General features: G+C 41.1%; 1 protein-coding gene across 1 annotated transcript in view; it reads right to left on the bottom strand.

Annotated features, from left to right (window-relative positions):
* Positions 1-21,567, bottom strand: part of LOC139928013 (zinc finger protein 385C-like) — a 43,347-nt gene that overhangs the window by 10,082 nt on the left and 11,698 nt on the right. The window contains exon 2 of the mRNA XM_071920352.2: positions 764-924. Within this exon, the coding sequence (XP_071776453.1) occupies positions 764-924 (161 nt within the window). The remainder of the gene's footprint in view (positions 1-763; positions 925-21,567) is intronic.

The following is a 21,567-nucleotide window of genomic DNA, read 5'->3' as shown; positions in this document are numbered from 1 at the left end:
ACTGTATGTTACATATACAGTGGTGAGAAAATGTATGTATTGTATGTAATGTACTTCCCTAATGTATTTCACTAATAATCTCTTCCTAAGCCTACTATATTTGATTAGTGTTTCATAGTTAGTATTAGCTTTACAATAGAATAGAATGATGTGATTGTGATTTTAACAAATATTTGCTATACCTTGAGGAAAAGGAAACTAAACCCTTCGTTCAGAAACAGGTAAAATCTCATTTAACTTTAAATATGTTCCCTGTAAGAGTTGGCCACTCTCTCTCAGCACCTGTTAGGAATTCCGGAGCACATATGTTTCAACTTTGGTTTTAATTCATGCTCAGATTAATTACTTACAAAGCATTTTAATATGTTCTTATGCTGTGGCCCTGGTATGGTGTGTAGACATTTGGCTTAATTGTTGAACTGGTGAGTTAGCTGACACAGAAAGTGCAAAACTATCATCTCATTAACATACTTCAGGTTAATAATGAGCAATTTGTCAGCGCTAATTTGCAAGGCTAATTCTCTGATTGAACGAGACAAGAAGTTGCTTGGAGACATGCTCTGATTGAAAGGCCTACTGCATAGTATTTGCTGTAGAACATAAAGCGCGGTGGTGAAGGGAGATTAGTTTGAGCTTCTAGTTTGCTCAGGGCTTTTGGACAAAACATTTTCAGGTTTCTGGCTGGGCTGGGATCAAATTTTCAGGCTCAGGTTAAGCTTGAGTGCGATGTGTACAGAGTGTTTGTGCCTGTGTGCCATCTCACCGTGCTGAAATTGGGGAAGAGGCTGAGCGGTGAGGAGCCATTGACCCTGAGGGGCAGGAAGTGTTTGAGCTCCAGCTGGGCATGAGTCTGGGGCTGGAGGGGTCGTCCCGGCAGAGGCAGGGAGGCCAGGAGGGGGTGGACCTGGCCCTGGGACAGCGCACCTATACCAACACAGGAAGGATCACATGTTAGCAAGCACATCAGAGTGAGAACTGACTTTTTTCTTCTCCACGCCGGAACGAAGTCACCTAGAACAGTGGTTCTCAACATGGGGTCCAGGGACCACAAGGGTTCCTTGAGGGGGTTCCAGGGGGTCCCCAGCAAATTGATGATTTGTTAAACTTCACCACTATTTCATTTACAAGAAGTTAACAATTAGAGAATGTAGCAGAATGACTATTTTGATGATAGTTTCACTGTTATCTCTCTACCTACAATACAGATAGTCTTGGAATTCTGGACAAAATCATATCTAACAATAAAAATATACTCAGATTTGGGTCCTAATGTGGACTAAATTAGGGGTCGACAATCACTGACCTAGAAAAATGGGGGCAGAATCTAGATAGGAAGAATCGGGAGTCTGCAGTATTATATGCACTGTTAACTCCTGATCCTTCTTGTCAAGATTCTGTATATATAAGCCATGTGTGGATAGAAATTGCACCCTACTTCATATGGAAACAACTTCACACCTTAACACTCACACTGGGACATAGACAGAATATGGCACACAGCGTTTAAGGTCAGGACCCAATCCCACAGTGAACGATTCACTCAGTAATGCTTTGATGACTTTGGCAGTGGCGGGGGATAAACGATGAGAGCCCATGTGGCTTTTTCTGACTTTACTAGTCCGTAGTCCATCTGGCCTTTCAAATGCAGCACTGAAATGTTCTGTGATTGTGCATTTTTGTTCTTCCCAGGTCCTGTAAATGTGATCAGTCAGCAGGAAGAAAGGGAAAAAGGAACGGTTGGGTCAGATTGCGTTGATAGGAACCCGTTGAATCTATTTTTTCTACTCTTCAACATTATCTTTCTCCCTGACCAATTTTCTGTCTCCCTGTGTGCATCGTTTTATCTTTCCGCAGCCCCCCTCTGAAATCTGTTTTGAGGTAAACATTCTGCATGAGTCCCACAGCAATTTGGGGGAGACACTTTGTTTCGAAATCTCCTTCCAGATGAGCTCTCATCTCATCACATTTAATTTTGGTTGGCGGAAATGCTTTCAGACTGCCCATGTTTTAAAGAACACCGCAGCGTTGACCTTCGTCTAGACCTAGAGAACATTAAAACTCACATTAAGATGCACAATAAAACACAGCACATAAGCATAGTGATTGCAGAATGTTTAATCTCTGTATGCTGAAGCTCCTACTAAGAGGAAACAACTGAATGTCCTGGGATTGCAAAATCTAAATGGTCATGTGTTAATGGAAGTATAGAGTATATAAATTAGAATGAAAATGAATGAAGCAGATGTATGAAATGAATTCATACATCTGGATTCAGCCTTTGTGTTTGTTGCTCAGTTTCTCCCTTCAGTTATGCCTTCCTACATCACCAAATATACAGTAGGTGAACAGTGATATTTTCAATACATTAAGTATTTTCCTCCATTTTCATCTGCCCAGCTAGGGGTGGACGGCATGAGGAAACTTGGCTTAAGTTGAGAGATTTAGTACGCAATGTGTGTGTATCATGACTTAAAGGAAAGTTCCACTCTTGGATACTCCTACACTTATAGTTATATATCATCAATTCCAGGAGTTATTTTGTGATGACATGTTTTTTGGTGTATCCACTTTCCCTCAACCTGCCCCATCTACTTCTACTTCAGTTAGTGATTTCCTCCATTTCCCAGAATGCCTTCCAAAAACCCTCGGAGAACGGGTGTGAACATGTTGCATGCAGTTGTTGGTTATGCGTGTAGGTGGCGAGATAAACAGTGATACTGATAGTGTAGCAGGAGCAAGAGAGCGACAGTCACACCCTTTACGCAAGACGCAACATGTCTTGTGGCTGCATTGCATTCTGGTCTATTGAGGCTACTGTCAGTGGAGAAATTGGTCTCTCTGTGATGATCTCTTCTATGATGGATTTCTCCCTGTATAATTGTTGAATGTTGGTGGAAATGGTGAGTCTAGAAAGAAGCCATTGATCTTTGATTATTAGGGGCTGACACTAAAACCTGACTTTTACTGTTGATGTTTTAGAGATTTAAAAAAAATTGTAGCTGCTGGAAATATCTCACCATGAAAACGACACCAAAATGGGCCTAAAAATGCAAGATTTGTTTGTTTTTTAAGTGTATTTTAGGATGTATTTTTCCTTTTGACAGATTGAGCCTGACTTGGTGTGGAGGGAGAATTTGTCTGTGGCAGTGGTGAGGGAGGGAAGGTGGAAGGGAAGCTTGGCCTTGGTGGGATGGAAAGTGTCAAGGGACGTTTGATGAGAGGGTTGAGGGAAAGCTTGGCTGGCAGGAGGAACTGGCTCCATGAAAGTCTTGAAGGAAAATGTCTTTTGGTGACAATAGTAATAATACGCCAGCGGGTGACTGGAGGGAGAATGAAGGGAGATGACTCGCTAACTGTGGGTTTTAGGAGAGATATGTGGGGGAACCCGCAGTTAACATGTTCATCATTCATCCCTTATTAAATCTGAACAAGAAAATCTCCCACAGCATATGGTAACCTTTAATTAAAACAAGTATTTATTCTGTGTATAACAAATAGCAAAAGAATGGCAACAAACATGTCATGAAAGGAGGGCATGGCATATAATACGATAACATAGAATACCATAAAGGTTTAGCTTGTTTTCTAATGAAGACCTGGACATTTCAATTAATTCTGCAGAGAGTAAATGCAGTCAGTCTCAAAAATGAGTCTCATGATGTTATTTCATAATACTGAGTAGCATAGCAACAGGAAAGCATGGTGATTTTGAGTGTTACTCATTTTCATGATGTTGCTCTGTGGGATTTGGAAGAGCAATTTAATGTGATGACATCACCTAGGCATTATTCTTTTCTCCATAGATATACTGTTATTCAAGTTAGACTCAATGTATAAGTTATTAGTCAAGTTTACATTAAGTATTTTCCTCCATTTTCCTCTTCTTTCACTTCTGGATTTCTCTTTTATCAAGCAGGATGAGGCAGGCTAGAAACTCCTAGAGCATTAGCATGTTTTTACTAATCTGAGGCCAAATTCACAATGCCTAAAATCTGGGAGGGATGGAGAGGAGTTCAAGCAGAGGAAAGGAAAAGGAAAATAATTTATTTTCAAAAGTTGCTCTGAGCAGTTTTATGAATAGCTTTTTAGAGGGAACTCTTAGCTGAAACCTTTAGAGGTAAAATCAAATCAAATGAGAGCGAGAATGGATAAACCAACAAGGATGCTGAATTATTGCTCTATGCGGATGACCTGCCGTTTCTGTCACCCGCATAACAAGAACTAGAGCAGCAGCAGCGGAAACAACGCACCACACACAGCACACACTGTTCTGTGATTACCTGGAGCTAAATGTCTCAGGTCACTTTAGTCTGGCAGTGAAAACAGTGAAAGAAAAAGACTTTGGTGTCAAATCTTCAAAGTAATTCAACCAGTTGCCTTATATGGAAGTGAAATATGATCATAACCTTTAAAAAAACAGAATATTAACAGCTTTGGCTCCATCTCAAGTCGAGACGCACTGAAATTTCAGCTACTGCAAATGAAAGAGGTGAATCCCAACCAATCAAATAACACCTTTGATGGATTGACCTCAGACCAGATTTGCTTCACAATCACAAACCAGTCAAATAAATTAAACAAACAAAAACTGCCCACCTGGAACACTGAAAAGTCAAACCCAAACACAAAGCAAAGTGAATTTTTATCAGACCCGAAACCTTGAATAAAAATTGACAGAGAATCTCTTCACTCTCAGAGATACAAAGCAGAGACTGAGTGACCACAGTCTGTCTGGCCACAGAGAAAGGACAACACAAGAAGTCCTGGCTGCCAAAAGAAGAAAGACTATGTGGTCACGCTACTATAAGAAATTTTGATTTATTAATCCCTAACTTCCCAGTAAAGAAATCCTATTAGAAGGACAAGCAGCGAAAACAATAACATTGATATTACATCTTATCTTCATGTTTATCGAATACTGTACAGTTTAGTGTACTGTATAGTATGTATGCCATGTATTTTTGTTTATCCTGCATGCATCTTGCAACCCCTGTAGCTCATTACTAAGGTCCTGCAAAACACACACACACACACACACACACACATACATACACGTAAAGCAGGTGTTTACTGATTTGATTTTGTTTTTGATAAATTCCAATTGTATTTAGAAACTCAACCAAGACTGTTTATGTAACATTCATGCCAATAAAGCACAGTGAATTGCATTAAATTGAATTGAGCTGAGAGAGAGATTGATAGATAGATACATAGAGAGAGAGAGAGAGAGAGAGAGAGAGAGGGAAAGAGAAAGAGAGAGAGAAAGAGAGAGAGAGGGAAAGAGAAAGAGAGACAGAAAGAGAGAGAGAGAGAGAGAGAGGGAGGGAGGGGAAGAGAAATAGAGAGCACCAGAGGCAGATGAGCGGCAGTGGGTTTTTTTCCTCCTGCATCAGGCCGATGTGCTTAATCTGCCTGTCAGTATGACTTTTGGGGACATTGATTCCCTCTTCCACACAAATCTGAAATTGATCTCATTAATCTCCTACGCACTTATTCACAAAACACAGCAGGGCGAGACGTTTAATTTACTGCACTTTGCACTGAACAAACTGGAACTGCGTCATCTGTGAGAATTTATAAACCATCAAGAATAAGCTTTAGACGGGACTGTCCCTTTCAAGTTGACCACGTTGTTTACTTCCATAAGGTTTGTGAATCACAGAAGCTTCATCCCAGGGATTTTACAGGATGGACTAAAGCTGTGGTGACAGTTTTTGTTTCAACCAATCATGCCAGGTTGCATTAAACGTAAATTCCAATACACATATGATTAATGTCAAGGAACTGAGAGGATGAGTGAAAAATGTAAGATTTAAAACTAAGTACTGCCACAGGAGTCTCATGACAGATGTTATTGGGTATGGATTTGTAGAAATATGATCTCATCACATGAAATCTTTATGGTCAAATGTCAAAAATCATAGCAGATTGAGTAGATTGCCAAGGATACAAAATAACTTTACATACAGGGAAATAAAGACACACAGTGAAACAGTTTACTACATAACAGGGCAGGAATGGCAGTCGTATCACCTTAGATTTTCCTCTGCTTTATTGCTCTGCTATAAATGCAATACCACAAATTAAACTGAACCCTCTCTACTCTGTATTCACTCTCTTTCTCAGTGGAGGAAGATAGCTTCTTCATGGATGATGGGAGTGTAGGTCACAGTCGCCAACCTTCTCATATTGAGCAGGGATAAAAGATTATGAGCCAGAGAAATTACAGCACCTTGGAAAAAAAAACAAAAAAAAAAACTGGGGGAGAAGCTTAATCTCTATTATTTCCAGGATTAGTTTTTGGGTGACTCAACATCACAGCAATCACAGAGGGAGAGAAATGGCTTCTTTTGATGAAGAGGAAAAAAGGGGATGAGAAGGCTTTCATAGTGGGGAATCAGAGCGACGGCTTCAGAGCGAAGGGCTGTTTTGGCTCTTTTCATGGCTGATGCTTTCCCCAGGATCATCCGTCTGAGCCAGCCTCTCTGTCTTCACTCAAAACCAACATGGTGGTGTAAAGGCACGCTCTCACTTCTGATGCCAACAACCAGCATCTCTTGATGATCTTTCTCTGCATGCTGCTGATGCTTTGTGACATTAACAACTGAATCATTTCTTAATTTCAGATGTTTGGTCTCTGCGTTTTATCTGAAAAGCACCCAAAGTGTTTTCTTATATTGCCAGAAAAACAAAGAATTATGCACCACCGGAGACCAAATGGCACCAGATTCAGTCAGACAGTGACACACATCGCCAGAGCCAATATATGCAGAATCTATAGCATGACAAATAGCAAATGGGAAACTGGAGGAAAATGCAGATTAATATGCTCCTATGAGAATAGTTTTCACATGAATTCACAATACTGCAGCTCATATATGTCCTGCCTGTGTGAAACGTGTCATGCCCACTGTGTGTTTTATATGATGTCTGACATCAAGGCCTACATGATTATAGCATATCATTATTACATTATTGTATTATATTTCCACAATCTGTTACTCTCGTTGAGGTTAGCAATGATTAACGACCTTGTAACAAAACATTGGCATGTTACAACTCACCCTTGCTCTCATTTTATTTTCCTGAGATGGACTAAAATATTTACAGTAAATCTCATTTCAATCACACAGTTTGCTATTAAGAAGCACACATTGTACAATTAAAGGAACTGCCTCACTTTTGAACTTGAGAATTAGTCTTTAAATGCAACTAAAAGATTTTCTTTATAGTGATAACAATCATCTCTGTTATGAATTGTAGCCACAATGAGCTGCTTTCAATTGGCATAATTAATTATTCCCCCTCCCAGCTGCTTTTGATGCGTAACCTACCAGTCTTCCCTTACAGTCTATTCCTGTATGACCGACAATGCAATATTTTATCATCATAAGTCATTGCAGCACAGTTTTCCTATATGGCGCGGTTTCGAAAATCCCACACACTCTATCTTTAACTAACAGTAATCTTTCTATTTGCAGCAGTGCTCAATCATAACCAACGGTTTAATCAAATAGGCAGGATTATGCACTGCAGAAGTGCAAAACTGTGAGTTGCTAAAAAGCAGCACCTCTTCTGACAGGGTTTTGCTGCTAATCCTGCAAAACACATTGTCAAATAATGAAAACTGAATGGTATGTTTTCCACTCCATCGTAGCATGGAGGATAAGGCTTTTCTGAGTCATAAAACAGAAGTGGTTAGCGCACTGTGCTTTTGCAGTAATGATGATGCCATTCACTGCTTACACAACAGGGAGAGAACTGGGCATTTGTGATGAGCTCTGGAGGAGGTGTTAGCATCCATTAAAACTGCCGCTGACAGCTCCACTAAGGTTTCTGCACTGGAAACAAAAGGGTGGAGAGTGAAGGCCTAATTTCCATGATGGCTTAAAATGCTGCCCCTGCCTTGCACTGTGTGGTCTTTAAATAAATCATCTTTATTGTGACTAAGTCCATTTAGGCCACGACTGGCAGCCGACAGGCAAATTCTCCCTCTGGCTGTCACTGTCTATTTAAACTCATATAACTGCAGCTGGCAGAGCCACAGGCTTGGTGAGAATTTCTACCTGTGCAGCATCCAGCCCAGATCAGGCTCCCCGCGGTAATCTGTCCTAGTTTCAACTAGAGCACGGTGGGCCCATTTTCACCCCAGGGCCCTTAAACTTCTATTGAATTTGTTGAAGGTGAAATCCAGCACTGGTGTCCTCTGGTCAAAGAAAAAGCATGGCAGACCTTCATTACTTGGCTCCTATATCCTTAGAAGGGACACAAGCTACAGTAGCTTTTATTATCCACACAGGGGAATGAAATCGAAAACAATGAAGAGTCTCAAAATTCATCAGGTTTCCCCGCACATCAACAACCAAACTGCTGGCACTAAACACACACACTCACACACTCACACACTCACACACACACACACACACGCTAAGAGCTACTTAAAAATGAATTAAAACTTCTTAGATTACATAGAGCTGCTTACAGTGGTAGCAGTAATTATTATAACCATATAGTTATTCTTAGAAATTCATCTGCCTACTAGCTATCTACGACCACATACATTCCAGAAATGTAATGTGCTGCTGTGTAAATGTGTTTGAACTGTCACATGTTTCTGTACGCTAAAGCGGAGCAGAGCTGCCTCAGGCCTAATGGGAGCGATAAGCAGAATTTGATTTTGGTCCCCCGCACCCATTATCATTTCGAGGCTGTGAACCCACCATTTGCAAACCAGATTTACCACTGTAATGTCACTACATATGTCATTTCAATGTTCTTTAAAATATATAAGTAACAACAAGGTTGTGTTTTTTTTTAAAAGTCACTACTGAAGTAAAACAATGTACTGCAGATTTATTGCATTTTCAAATGACTGAAAGCAAAGTTTGAAGTGATAATCTGCAAACTGCTCTTTTTTTTTTGGTGACATCTTTGGTGCTAAGGGGGAAGAAGGCGGGACTAGCAATACACTTATAATATACTAACGTTCTCTGACATAATAATGACTAACGACAACACTAACAACACTGATAGCGGGCTAATGAAAACTTTTTTATAGCCTTAAATGCTCCTGTTTATATTGTATCACTACATTCATGATGTTGCTTTGTCCTTGAGCAGGTAAACAAGGTGTAGCAGGTGTAGTGAATCTCTCTATTTTACCCATGTTTGCTGCATCTATCAACAACACAACACCAAAAAATATTAGGCAGGAACTTTACAGGAGGCTGCTGGCTTGTCAGATACATTCCACCCAGAGATTTTAATATATCTGGAAGTGTAATGTTAATAGTGGTACCGAATTACTGTCACTAACTGCCCTATCTGGTACCCAACTAACTTAATGTGTGGTTCGTTCTGGTAAAGCGTCAGTCAAGAGTTACTGTACACACACTGGACTCTCACCGCAATCTTCCAACTATGTATCTCGTCTATGCAGACAAGGCTGTGTGTCTCATGAAAAGCATGTTAACACCCAATCAAAATCCGTGCACATGATGTACTTGGCTATAAAAATTAATTTTGATTCTGATGAGTGTTAGTACAGTGGGAAAAAAAAACACACTAGATGAAATAAACAGATCTGCAGGGAAATGAGCTGTAGAATTCAGGATCAGTGTTGCTCGGCCGGTGCGGCGGGGTTTCTTTTCACTGAGCCCCTGCCCTTGCATAGGTCTCTGCACGTCTGTATCAAGCTCATTTAAAATAAACTGCCACCATCTGCCTGCATTGAGATAAGCCCGAGCCCAATCAGACCCGCTGAATGGCGGTTGGCAGATGTGCTGTACACACATTTTGATATTTGAAGTCTGTGTGCAGCTTTATCCGCCCCGTGTACTTAGTAATTAGCAGCTTTCTGTCTCGGTGCTCCTCTCTGAGCTGCAGCGAGGCTGGCTGACTGGCGGATGGAGTGAGCTTGAAGGGTCGTCCATCAGCGGCTTAAGAGATGAGGAACTGGTATGTCTCAAAAGCTGTTTATTAGGGAGATATTAGTGAAGACAAGCTAACATCAGCGTCTTCATTATTGCGAATAAAAATGGCAAGAATAGTTTAAAAACTATTGAAAACTACAAATATGAAAAAGGATTTGAACTAGGCTGTGCCATTGCACCGGTGACCTTGTAAAATCTGAAATGTCCTGCTGTTTGATCAGTGCGTACCTGGCTTATGGAAACTTCAGTACAGTTTGCATTGAGAATTGCTGGAGCCATTGTAATATTTTCTCTCTGGTCTAAGGGTGGCGCACTGAAGCCTCTGCTTACTGCTCCCTAGAGTCCAATTTGTGACTGTTCTTCCAGAGACTGCTACTTTTTTTCTGTGATTGAACTAGTGCAAATGACAAAGACCAGATACAGAGCCGGCCCTAGAGTTTTAGTGGCCCTAATCAAGATTGTGTTTGTGGCCCCAAAACACTGCAATCAAATTACTCCCACCATTAATAAACATAATACTTCCATTATGTGGCCCTTCTTAGCGGTTGTGGCCCTAAACGACGACAGAGAAAGTTTATGCCACACGCCGGCTCTGACCAACTAAGTCTCTGAAACTTCAATTTATCAATTTTCTGAAGAAACAATGCTTTGTCCTCTCTAAAGTCAGAATGGCAGAGATTTCTTCTCCGATCATTCTTGACATACTTGCCAGAATTCACTGGTCTCTGGAAGTTCTTCAGAATCTGATTGATCAATGTAATTCAAACCGCTCAAACAGACAAGCTAAAAGTAAGAGCAAAAAAAAAAAAAAGGCAAACTAACCAGTGTATTCAAATTAACCAATCTATTCAATACATTATAATGTATTCAGTGAATGTATTCAGTTCATGATTTAAGATAGCACTTAACTCTTCAGTTGTGATTAATGGCAAACTAAAATCTGGTAAAGAGGATTTGACTTGACCTTCATTATTCATTACTTCGATTACTGTAGAAAATCCTTCTTTTTCAACTGATGCAGCAATGACACATTGTAGGCACAAAAATAAATTCATTTCAATGGGCAACATATTTCAACAGCTGACAAATTCTTTACTGTGTGAAGTGATTCCTGGATCGTCATTTCCTATTGAGACCTCAGGCGATGTGACCCCTCTGTTGACTCCTCAAAAAGTAACCAATTTGATCCACCTATCAAAATCACATTGGCTCAAACATTGATCTATAGGAAGAAGCCAAAGGCTTTGTGGTTGAGGGAAACGTCATCCCTCAAAGCTTAACTTCAAAATGCAAGATATTATGAGCAGCTTTACTATGCAGTTCACTGCTGCTAACATTATCATACGCACATCTTGACAGTGTATTACATGAATCCTAATGGAGAGAGCTGAAATTTGCCGTCAACACTTTTTGGGCAATGTCATGTCTCCTGATAGCTGCATATTTCAGCAGGTTTTGCATTTTCTGCTTGATTGTCAAGGCACGTCGCTGGATATGGTGGCACAATATTTTCATACAAGTCAGCACTTCAGCAAATACCAAAATGTGAATGCATATTGCTGACAGACAGTGTAATTTGTGAGTGTCTGTGTGTGTGTGGCTGTGTGTGTCTATGTGTAAAGCAAATTGAAGCTTGTGCTATTTGAGCCATTTAGGAGAGTTTCGGTGACAATTGACCTCAATAGTTCCACTTTAAAAAGAGATGAATTCTCAAAAAAAAAACTGAAAGCATTCTCATGCCCTCAGTCAGAATAGCTGGTCGTGTAGCCAGCAGGAGGTAGAAATACCTCAAAGCCAACTTCATACATCCCTAAACTTAGAAATAGACCTAACTGTTCCACATTCAAGGAGCAGTTCCTGATTAACTATTGCACCTTTCCTCCCAGCTTAACGTGCAGAGTAGTTTTGAGAGCGAGGCAGAGCCACTGGCTAACACCTAGCGTTTGGAGGGCAGAGAAATTGTATCAGTGCCAGTGCCCTCAAGAGTCCTTCCCCCAATGGTAGTGACACAGAAAAAAAGCTGCTTCAACAGAACAAATCATCTCTACCACAGAGTGCTACATCCCATTTAGACAGATTGTTTGATTTTGTTGTCAAAACTAGACATTTTCACTTCTCAAAATATGAAACAGTCTCTGAATGGTAGAGGTACAGACAGAGGTGGAGAGTAACTAAGTACATTAACAATTCAAGTACTGTACTTACTGCAACTACAATTTTGAGGTACTTGCACTTTACTTGAGTATTTCCATTTTGTGAGACTTTATACTTTTACTCCACTACATTTCAGAGGGAAATATTGTACTTTTTGTACGGCTGTAGTTACTAGTTACTTTGCAGAAAAAGGTGTTACATCCATATCATACGAAGCTCATAAAATATGTTGCATTGTTAGAGTTTACACCCCCAACAGTATATGGAGTAGTTCAACATATAACATACAAAATACTTCTTACAGGTTAATGCATCAGCAGATTAGAAACCTTTAATGATTTTGTGACCCTCCTCAAATTCCCACTGCCTAATGCCTTTAAGGGTGCTTTAAGTTCATATGCAACACTTAGTGTGGCAATTATTTTGTAACATTTTGTTATGTATTTGTTTTGTATACATCAGTGGTTGTTAATCTTTGGCTCCACCCCCTGTGGAGAGGCAGACTCCAAGCTCCCAGCTCCACGAAAAGAAATGGACCAGCCAGGAACATCAGATGATGATAGAGGCAGAGGGATATTTCAAGCTGGTCAAGGGCCTGGACTCTTCTGTCCAGAACCAGGAAAAGACCCAGGCCCAGAAGAAATGGAGCAGCAAGGAATGTCAGACGATGAGGACATTGGACTCTTCTGGCAAGGCCAAGAACCAGACCCAGTTCCTGAACCTGGGTCTGTGCGAAGAACAGGCCCAGGAAAAGTCCCAGGGACAGGTCCAGCAACAGGCCCAGGAAAAGGCCCAGGAAAAAGCCAAGGAACAGGCACCGGAACAGGCCCAGAAACAGGCCCAGGAACAGACCAAGGAACAGGCCAAGGAACAGGCCCAGAAACAGGCCCAGGAAAATGCCCAGAAAAAGGCCCAGGAAAAGGCCCAGAAACAGGCCCAGGAACAGGCCAAGGAACAGGCCCAGAAAGGGCTTCCAGAGTTCCTATTGCAGCTGCAGAAACTCCAGCATGATGTGGACCAGCAGGCCATCCAGCCTGGTGGCCAGCGGATCCAGGCTGCCAAGGCTTTGGAAGATAACATTGTAAAGCTCAGTCTGCAGGTGCAGGAGGAGCAGATGAAACTCCTAAAGAAGGCCATCAAACTGAATTCTGCTGAGAAGGAGAAGAATGCCCTCTGCCAGCAGACTCAGTCTGCCACGGCTGCAGAGGAAATCCTTCAACTTCATGTTCGGATGCAGAAGGTCCAGATGACGGTTCTGCAGCAAGCCATCCAGCACAATGCCTCTGTTCCTGAGAAGAAGACCTTCCCCAACAGGACTTGGTATGCGCAGACTGCTAAGAACAATAACTCTCCAACTCCTGAGCTCCAGATTGAGCTGCAAAAAGCTCAAAATTATGCCAAGCAGCAGGCCCTCATAATCCAGGCTTTTGAAGTGGAGAATAAAGTCATCTCCCAGCAGACTCAGGCTAAAGAGAGAGATATTTCAGAACTCCGGCTCCAGCTACAGAAAGACCAGCAAGATGCAGAGCAGCGGGCCATGAAGATAGAGGCCTTTCAGGAGGAGAAGGTGGCTCTTCAGGCTAAAATAGAGGAGCTAAAAGCGGAGCTCCACAGAGAAAAGAAGCTCAGCACTGAGCAGAAGGAGCAAAGAGATGAAGAAACCAACATCACGACCGCCCTGAAGCAGGATGAGCAGCAATACCTCCTCCAGTGGCAGGAGGAGAGCCCCAGTCTCCTCGGGGCCAAAAACGACATCCAGCAGGCCCTGGAGGAGAAGGAGCAAGAGGGGGTCATGGATAAAAGCTTCATGGACAAGATTGTTCATCTGGAGAGGGACATCACTGAGATTTTGGAGGAGAAAAAGAAGAAGAAAAAGAAGAAGCGTAGCTGGCTTCGAAGAATCATTAATGCCCTGACTCCGACCCACAAGGAGAGGAAGAAGAATTAGCAACTTGCATTTTTCTTCAATAAAAGATATCTAAAATGATATCTAAAATAATGTGCTGCCTGTATAGATTAATTTTTGTAGAGAATTGTCAGTTCCACTACAATCAACAGTGTATGCGTAACTAGACTGTCAATTGTTTGTGTGGTTTTGCTATTTAAATGATGTTAAAAACAGGGCCTTCCCGTTTCTCTCTCCTAAACGATCAAACTCAGAAATGGAAATGGAGCTTCCATGTTACTCTACAATTATCTCATCCTGGAGAATTTTAAGGTTCCAGTTGACATTTTAGTCCAAAATAATTTACTCATATAATGCAGTTCTAAAAGAAGTCTTAACGTTCTTCAGAATGAGTACTTTTTTTTTTAATATTTCAGTACATTTTACTGCTAATGCTTTTATACTGTTTTATACTTTTACTTTTAACTTTTGAATGCAGAACTTTTACTTTTGATTAAGTATTTTTCCACTATGGTACTGCTACTTTTACTTAAGTAAAGGATTTGAGTACTTTTTCCACCACTGGGTACGGACGAGTATAAATTAAAACCAAACAGAAATGCAATAGCATTCCTCAGATGTCCAGAAACTGTGCACACTCTTCACTGTTCATGTCATATTTAAATAGTAAGTACCTGCTGTACATTTTTGCGTGCTTTGTAAAGACACTGACACACACTTCTGACGTCTGAATGTGGGGAAACTGTCCAAACGAATCCTTTATCATGAGACAAGATGCCTCAGGCCTGTTGTGACATTTCTGACAACATTGGCTGAACACGGCTACTGACTTCAAGACATGTTATTACACAAAGCAACACCAAAACAAGGCGGGGGGAGGCTGAGGTCAGGATGGCTGGCAATAACTGGTTCAAAGAATCAAGAGCCCCTCATATTTTATCATGATGTATCTGTAGAACTTATAAGGCAAAAAAGAATGAATACAGAATATGTATGTAATACAAATATAACAAAAATACATATATATAAAAGGCATACAGTATATGCAGTAGGAAATAAATGAAAAATATTAAAATGCCATTGTATAATATATAAATACTGATGCAATGTAAATCCTATGAGAAGGACATGAGAATATAAGGAAAACAAATGTGAATTCACAGCATATATACAGGATGTGCAAATATGTGCATCGTATTCACATTAGCAGGCCTACAGAAGTGCCTACATATGTACATAGAATCTAGATGTATAAATGTGCATTATAAAAAACTGTATGCCTTGTATTTGGATATGTGCATTGCTACTTGTTACGTTATGAAAAACTCCAGGCACTAGAGGTATTACATGTACAGAAAAACGATGTGCATGTGCATTGTTGTCTGTTCTCAGTATCACTGTCATTATCAGAACATGTTCATGGATGGAGATAGGATACGTACAGAAAATGTGCCCCGAGATACAGCATGTGCCAACGCATATGCAGAGAATGTAAAAAATATGTACAGAACAGAAGCTGTGCAAAGAAATGTCACAAAGATTAATGCAGAGCATAGGGATGCAAAAATCAATGCAGGGTGGTTTGCATACACATACGCATACAATCAGCCAGCCTAAGAACAGCCAAACTGGGGAATGGGGGAGCCGGCCTGGGGTCCCCGAGTCAAACCAGTTGAAAAACAGGTTTAATTCATTTGTCCTGGTTCCCTTCCATCATTTGGCCCGGCTGCTTATAGCCAGCGATCTTTCTCATCCCACTCCACAGCTCCATCACACTGCTCTCATGCAGTTTGTTGTTAAATCTCTCCTAGTAGGTGTTCTTTCCATCCATTATCTTCTTATTCAGCTCCTTCATTTCCTCCCTGTCCCCGGCCCTGAAAGCCCTCTTTTTCTGCTGAGGAGGGATTTACTGTCCTTTGTAATCCAGAGTTTGTTATTTGGGGGAAAAAAAAAGCTGTTTACGGGGGAATTATAGTGCCCACACAGAAGTTGATGTAATCAGTAATGCAATGGGAGAGCCTTTTAGTGTCCTCACTGTGCACCCCACAGAGCAGCTTCCAGTCTTGGAGCTGAAAACAGTCCAGCAGAGCCTCTTTAGACTCGTGAGATCACACTCTCACAGTCTCGGTGGCAACGGGCTGCTGCTGAGCAATGGGGGCACACTGGGTTACCAGATGTATCAGGTCGGGGCTGTATGCGCTCTTGGCAAATCCAGAATAGAATAGAAATCCATGGCATGTGTCTAAACCATTAAAATTACTAAGTTGGTCTTGGCATGCAGCTCCATTCCCAGGATTCGTTTGGAAACATTTGCCCCCATTTTGATGCAGAATGTGAGTCATTCTGGGCTTCTACATGTACATCTAGAATCCTGAACTGATATGGTATTCAAGTGGAAATTAATGTCTGTAAATGTCTGTCTTTAAACAGCTCTTGACATTTTTACCCTCAAATATGACACCATCAAGATGTTTAGCGCAGATACACAGACACATCCGGCTCACCAATTTTCCAGCCCAAATATAGAATAATTCAAATATGTCTACTGTAGCTAAACAGATGTTAGATGTACGCCACACATTCGTATCAATTGTGCAGATCCAAATCTTAAAATTAAGCAAATGTTCTAAGCTCCATCACAGGATTAAGGTCAATTCAATCTTACTGTAGTCAATTCTAAATTTTAAGAGAAACTGCAATTTTAACATTAATGGTAATGACTGAGCGTTCATTCTCAATTATTTCTTAACAGCAGAGATTTCACAACATTCTCATGCAAAAAGCGTTTTACTATTTTAACTGTGAAGAAAGCCCATGCCCTTAATTAACTGAATGCAAAGTCAATTTAAACCATCTTCACTCCATGATAACAGTAACTCATGATACGTTGTACGGCATCAAGGCAACATAAATAGTTTTCTTCACACTACTGCCTACTATAAGCCTATTGGTGATCACACTGTGCATTTGTGCACATGTGCTACAGACATGTCAATAGCAAAAGCAGAGCCATGGCAGAAACTAGAACACGATGAAGTGATGAAAACCTTAACAAGAGTCTCTACAGCCTGGTTGTTCTCTGGATGGGGTCAGTGCCAACTGTCTGGTGGCTCTAACATACCACCCAACCAGGGGGTAATCACACTTGGCTGTGTGCGTGTATGTGTGAGAGAGTGTGTATTCAAGATGTTTATGTTTGAGTTGTGTGTGAACTCCCACAGTCATTACCAGTCAGGCTAATCAAGCCCGCACTGTCAACACTGCAATGACTGATTGGGGCTGTCAGTCTGTGTTAGCAGGGGGTGAGGCTGGCTGTACAGTGGGCAGGGGGGCAGGTTTTGATTTAAGACACTCCGTTGCACCAATGCCCCCCCTAAAATTTTGAATTACCCACTACAGTTCACGTAGCATGCACACATTAATCCCCTCAGATTGTGCATATACTGTATATACAAGAGCCTGGTAACCCGAAATTTTGTGAAGTGAGCACTGTGTTAAAATACAAATACGTACTCTGTGTACGAAAAGTGAGAGAAATAGATTTTCCCACCACAAAAGGATTACGTGAAGGAGAAACGACTAGAGACAGGCAGTAGACTGACACTGAGATGGCGCAATGGAAAGGGTGTTGTGGTTGGGTTGGATGGGTGTATGTATGCATTTGTCTTCAACTCTGACAACCTGGATTCAAGTCCCAAATCATACCAAGAAGTTTTCTACTGTGAGTGAAGTCTTAATTTTTTGTGATTTGTTTTCTTATTTAAACATGACCAAAATCTTACGCTAACCTTAACCAAAGTTAAGGTTAGGGTAAGGCTAATTTTAACTGTAACCTTAAATAAAGTTGTGTTCTTGCCTAAACTTAACTGTTAGCCAACCTTTTCAGGTGACAAACAGGTAAAAATGGCATGTCCAATTTGTGCTATTGCCATATAATCCAATTCATGGTATTGTCACGTAATTCTTCTGTGGTGGAGGAATGTATAATAGTGCCTGTGAAAACATACCACATACTGCAACATACCACAAATTAAAGTGTCTGTTCCAGGCAGCTTGTTTCCAAACTCATTTCACAAACCAAGAATTAAATCTCTGAAATCAATTTCAGCATGTCATGTCTGCTTTGAACTTGCAAGCTTGTCTCCTCACTAATGGTTGGTTAAAATATTGCTGTGGTACAAATAAATTAGAATCCTCTCTCCAAGAGAACAGGCACTGAGTCAAAGTACAGTAGCCTAATTGAATTTGTTCACTAAGATAATCTTTAGTGTCAGTATTGCAATTAAAGCCATACTATGCCATACTCATTACCCTACGGGTAGAATAATGACTCATTAGCGCTGCTGGATAGAATGTGAACCCCAACAGGAAAATTAATAGTCCCATCTAAACTTGCTCATGAACCTCTGTGTTATCATACATTTTGAACAACAGGACAACAAGTTTTCCATAACAAGGCAATAACAATTTCATAAGACATTATTTTGTGTGTTTATTCAGTCATTTATGCTGTGTTAACTGCATTATACATAGTGGATTCTTCCACTATGTATAATGCAGTTAACACATAGTTATTATACATAGTGGATTCTTCCACTATGTATAATGCAGTTAACACAGCATAAAATTATGCCTTGATCTAAACTGGTTTGCTACCCACAATGGATCCTTTTCAAGTAACAAATTCTTTAAATTTATTCAGCTTTTGTGGTTACATGGTTCTGGTGAGAGGATTTGCAGTTTGAGCTAGGCTGAGGGCAAGTACTGATCACAAAGGTTCGGTGGCTCAGATAATATATCTAAATACGTCTGTCCCAAATCTCTATCTGTTCCCTTTGTATTAATACCTTTATTTAACCACTTGGGATGAGAGGATCAGATGAAATGGTTTTACGGTCAGTTGCTACTGACAAGGAAGATTCCTGGTTTGAGCAAATCTGAGGTCAAGTTCAAAATATGAGGTGCCTTTCAGTTACCAGTGACCATCAGCTAACTGTGTTTTATTGAATGTTGGTGTCGCAGGTCTAGAAGCAGAAAATACCAATTTGGAACTGGAGGAATGTGAACTAATGCCCAAAAGAGAATTGAGATTGAACTTTTGGCAGATTTTAGGCTGATCAAACAGCCATCATTTTATTTAAATATTAAATTCCCTGTTTTTTTGAACCTCTGACGTATGAAAAATATTTTGAGTGTATGTGAGTGGCATGGTATGTGTCTCAGTGTGTGACTCATTGCCAAGCAATTCCTCCATCAAGTTTTTGCCCCCGTTTATTAAGGCAAAGCACTGGCAAGGGAGTGCTAGTACCGCAATAGTAACTCCTACTACCTCCATAGTTTCTGCTGTGCTACGTATTTTCCTAAATCTACTTCCTTAAAAACAAAGGAGGGAGAGAAAGATATAAATCTCACTGCTGAGAAACGTGTTCTTTACTCTGGGCTTTTCACACATTGTCACATCTCTTGCATGTCACACTGAAGAGGGAACGAGATTTATACATAGGCTGTCACTGCAGCCTCAAAGCAGAGCGGAGACGGGGGGTGGGTGGGGTGTGTGTGTGTGTGTGTGTGTGTGTGTGTGTGTGTGTGTGTGTGGGGGGGGGGTGGTGGTGATGGAGAGGAGGGGACAGCTGCAGCATGGCCACCAGGCAAAACTCCACAGTTATCTCCTCTCCAACTGTTTCCCTTTGATCTTCCTAATCTGCCATTTAAAGAAGAAAGCATCCACCAGAGCTCCCACACCACCACTTTATAGTATTTTCATCTAGGCACACACTACTCTACTGTATGTGTGTGTGTGTGCACAGGCCGCTGGATTATATCACTAAGTGCATACACATACACGCATATGTTAAACCTGCTCTTTCCTTACCTCTCTGAGAAGGCTGGTAGAGAGGATTTAAGTCAGAAAAAACAGCTTTATCACACAATCTAGGATTCTACAGCGATAAACAACAGGAATCGCAGTGGAAATCTAGTCTAAGTGTTACATTAATTTATCATCCCATCTAGACTACAGCACTTTTCTACCCCTATATTTATCAAAATGAAAAACAAACATTTTATTGCGTATGCATTTTAAACTCTCATCCAGTTCTTACTGAGCCTTCTTGCATCTAGAGGTCACACTAAGAATTTAAGCATGGTCAATTTTTTCTATATAGCTTTGTGTGTGTGTTCAACTACACAACACTAAAGTGAATCTAAATTTAAATACCCCAAATACAATCAGCATTTTGCTCCCAGAGCTGAAAAAAAACACCCAAAAAACAAATGAGTAAAAATCCCCACACTGCCTTTATCTTTAACAGGCTCCAATTATGGGAGCTAATCAGGGCATATTTCCCTGGGGAGGCAAAGACATAATTGCCAGCAATCTGCACGGTGATATCAGCACTGTTCTTCTGTGGCTTTAAAATGACTTGACACGTCTGGGAACGACAGCGCTGTATGGTCTGAACTCCACTCTTGGCATCCTCAAAGGGGGTCAATTAGAAAAACAAACAGGCCCGGGCCTCATTTTGGATGCGACGGAATTGAGAAAGGGCAGATGGCAGACAGGAGATTGAGCCTGCCCTTGAGCCATGGGGTGAAGACATTGTTGTGAAACGCACACTGTCAGGCAAGTGCTCACATGCGTTCAGAGAGATGGAGCCATGAAAAATGCAAAACATCTATAGACAAATCAAAGCTGCTTTTTTACTCATCTTCTGAGGAATCTAGACCCAGACCCATAAATAAGAAGCCGCGAATGAGCGGCACTGACACGTCATGTCAGTAATCAGAGTAAACAAACAGTCTTACCTAGCAGCATCTCCACGTGTCTCGCGATTCCTTCGCCTGCCGCTCTCTTGTGTCTGTTTGAGTTAGGGTTCTCCTGCCAGCTTAGCCCCCATCAGAGAAGTTGGAGAAAAACCAGCAAAGTGTTCCTCTAAAGAGAACCGCCGAGAGAGCGAGAGGATGTTTTCTCTGTCGCTCTTTCCCTCTCTCTCTTCCACTTTGCTTCTCTCAGTGAGGTGGAGTGGCAGTCCTTTCTCAGTCAATGACACATCTCGGCTATAATCCAATCTGCCGCAGCTGAAGAATGATATATATGTGCTTCAATTAAAAGCTTCATGCTCTACTGATCACCCTGCCATTTAAAAGAGAGAGGGAGAGAAAGACAGGAGGGAGAAAGAAAGAGCGAGCCACAGAATGAAAGCAGCAGAGAATGAAAGAGAGGCTGAGTGTGATGGTGAGAGAGTGTCTGAGAGAGGCAGAAAGAGCAAGTGTGTATGTTTCTGTGTGTGTGAGTATGTAAGAGAGAGGGAGCGAGAGTGAAAGAGCGCAAGAGAGTGAGTGAGTGAGAGAGAGGAAAGAGAGAGAGAGAGAGAGAGCTGGCAGACCTGCTATTACAGCATGAACATCCCACTCTTCCCTCTCCTTATATCTCCCCCTTCTTCCCAGCACCATTTTCTATTCAGTGTTCACACCTGCATGTTCCCTTAAGGACACTCAAATGTAATTTCCTTCCTGGCATTCCTTGACAACAATAGGCCCCATTTATCAGTCTGTTCCTATAGCGCTTGTACATTT

The sequence above is a fragment of the Centroberyx gerrardi genome, chromosome 20 (genome assembly GCF_048128805.1).
Source record: "Centroberyx gerrardi isolate f3 chromosome 20, fCenGer3.hap1.cur.20231027, whole genome shotgun sequence".
Lineage (NCBI taxonomy): Eukaryota > Metazoa > Chordata > Actinopteri > Beryciformes > Berycidae > Centroberyx > Centroberyx gerrardi.
This window is presented reverse-complemented; position numbering and strand designations above follow the sequence as displayed.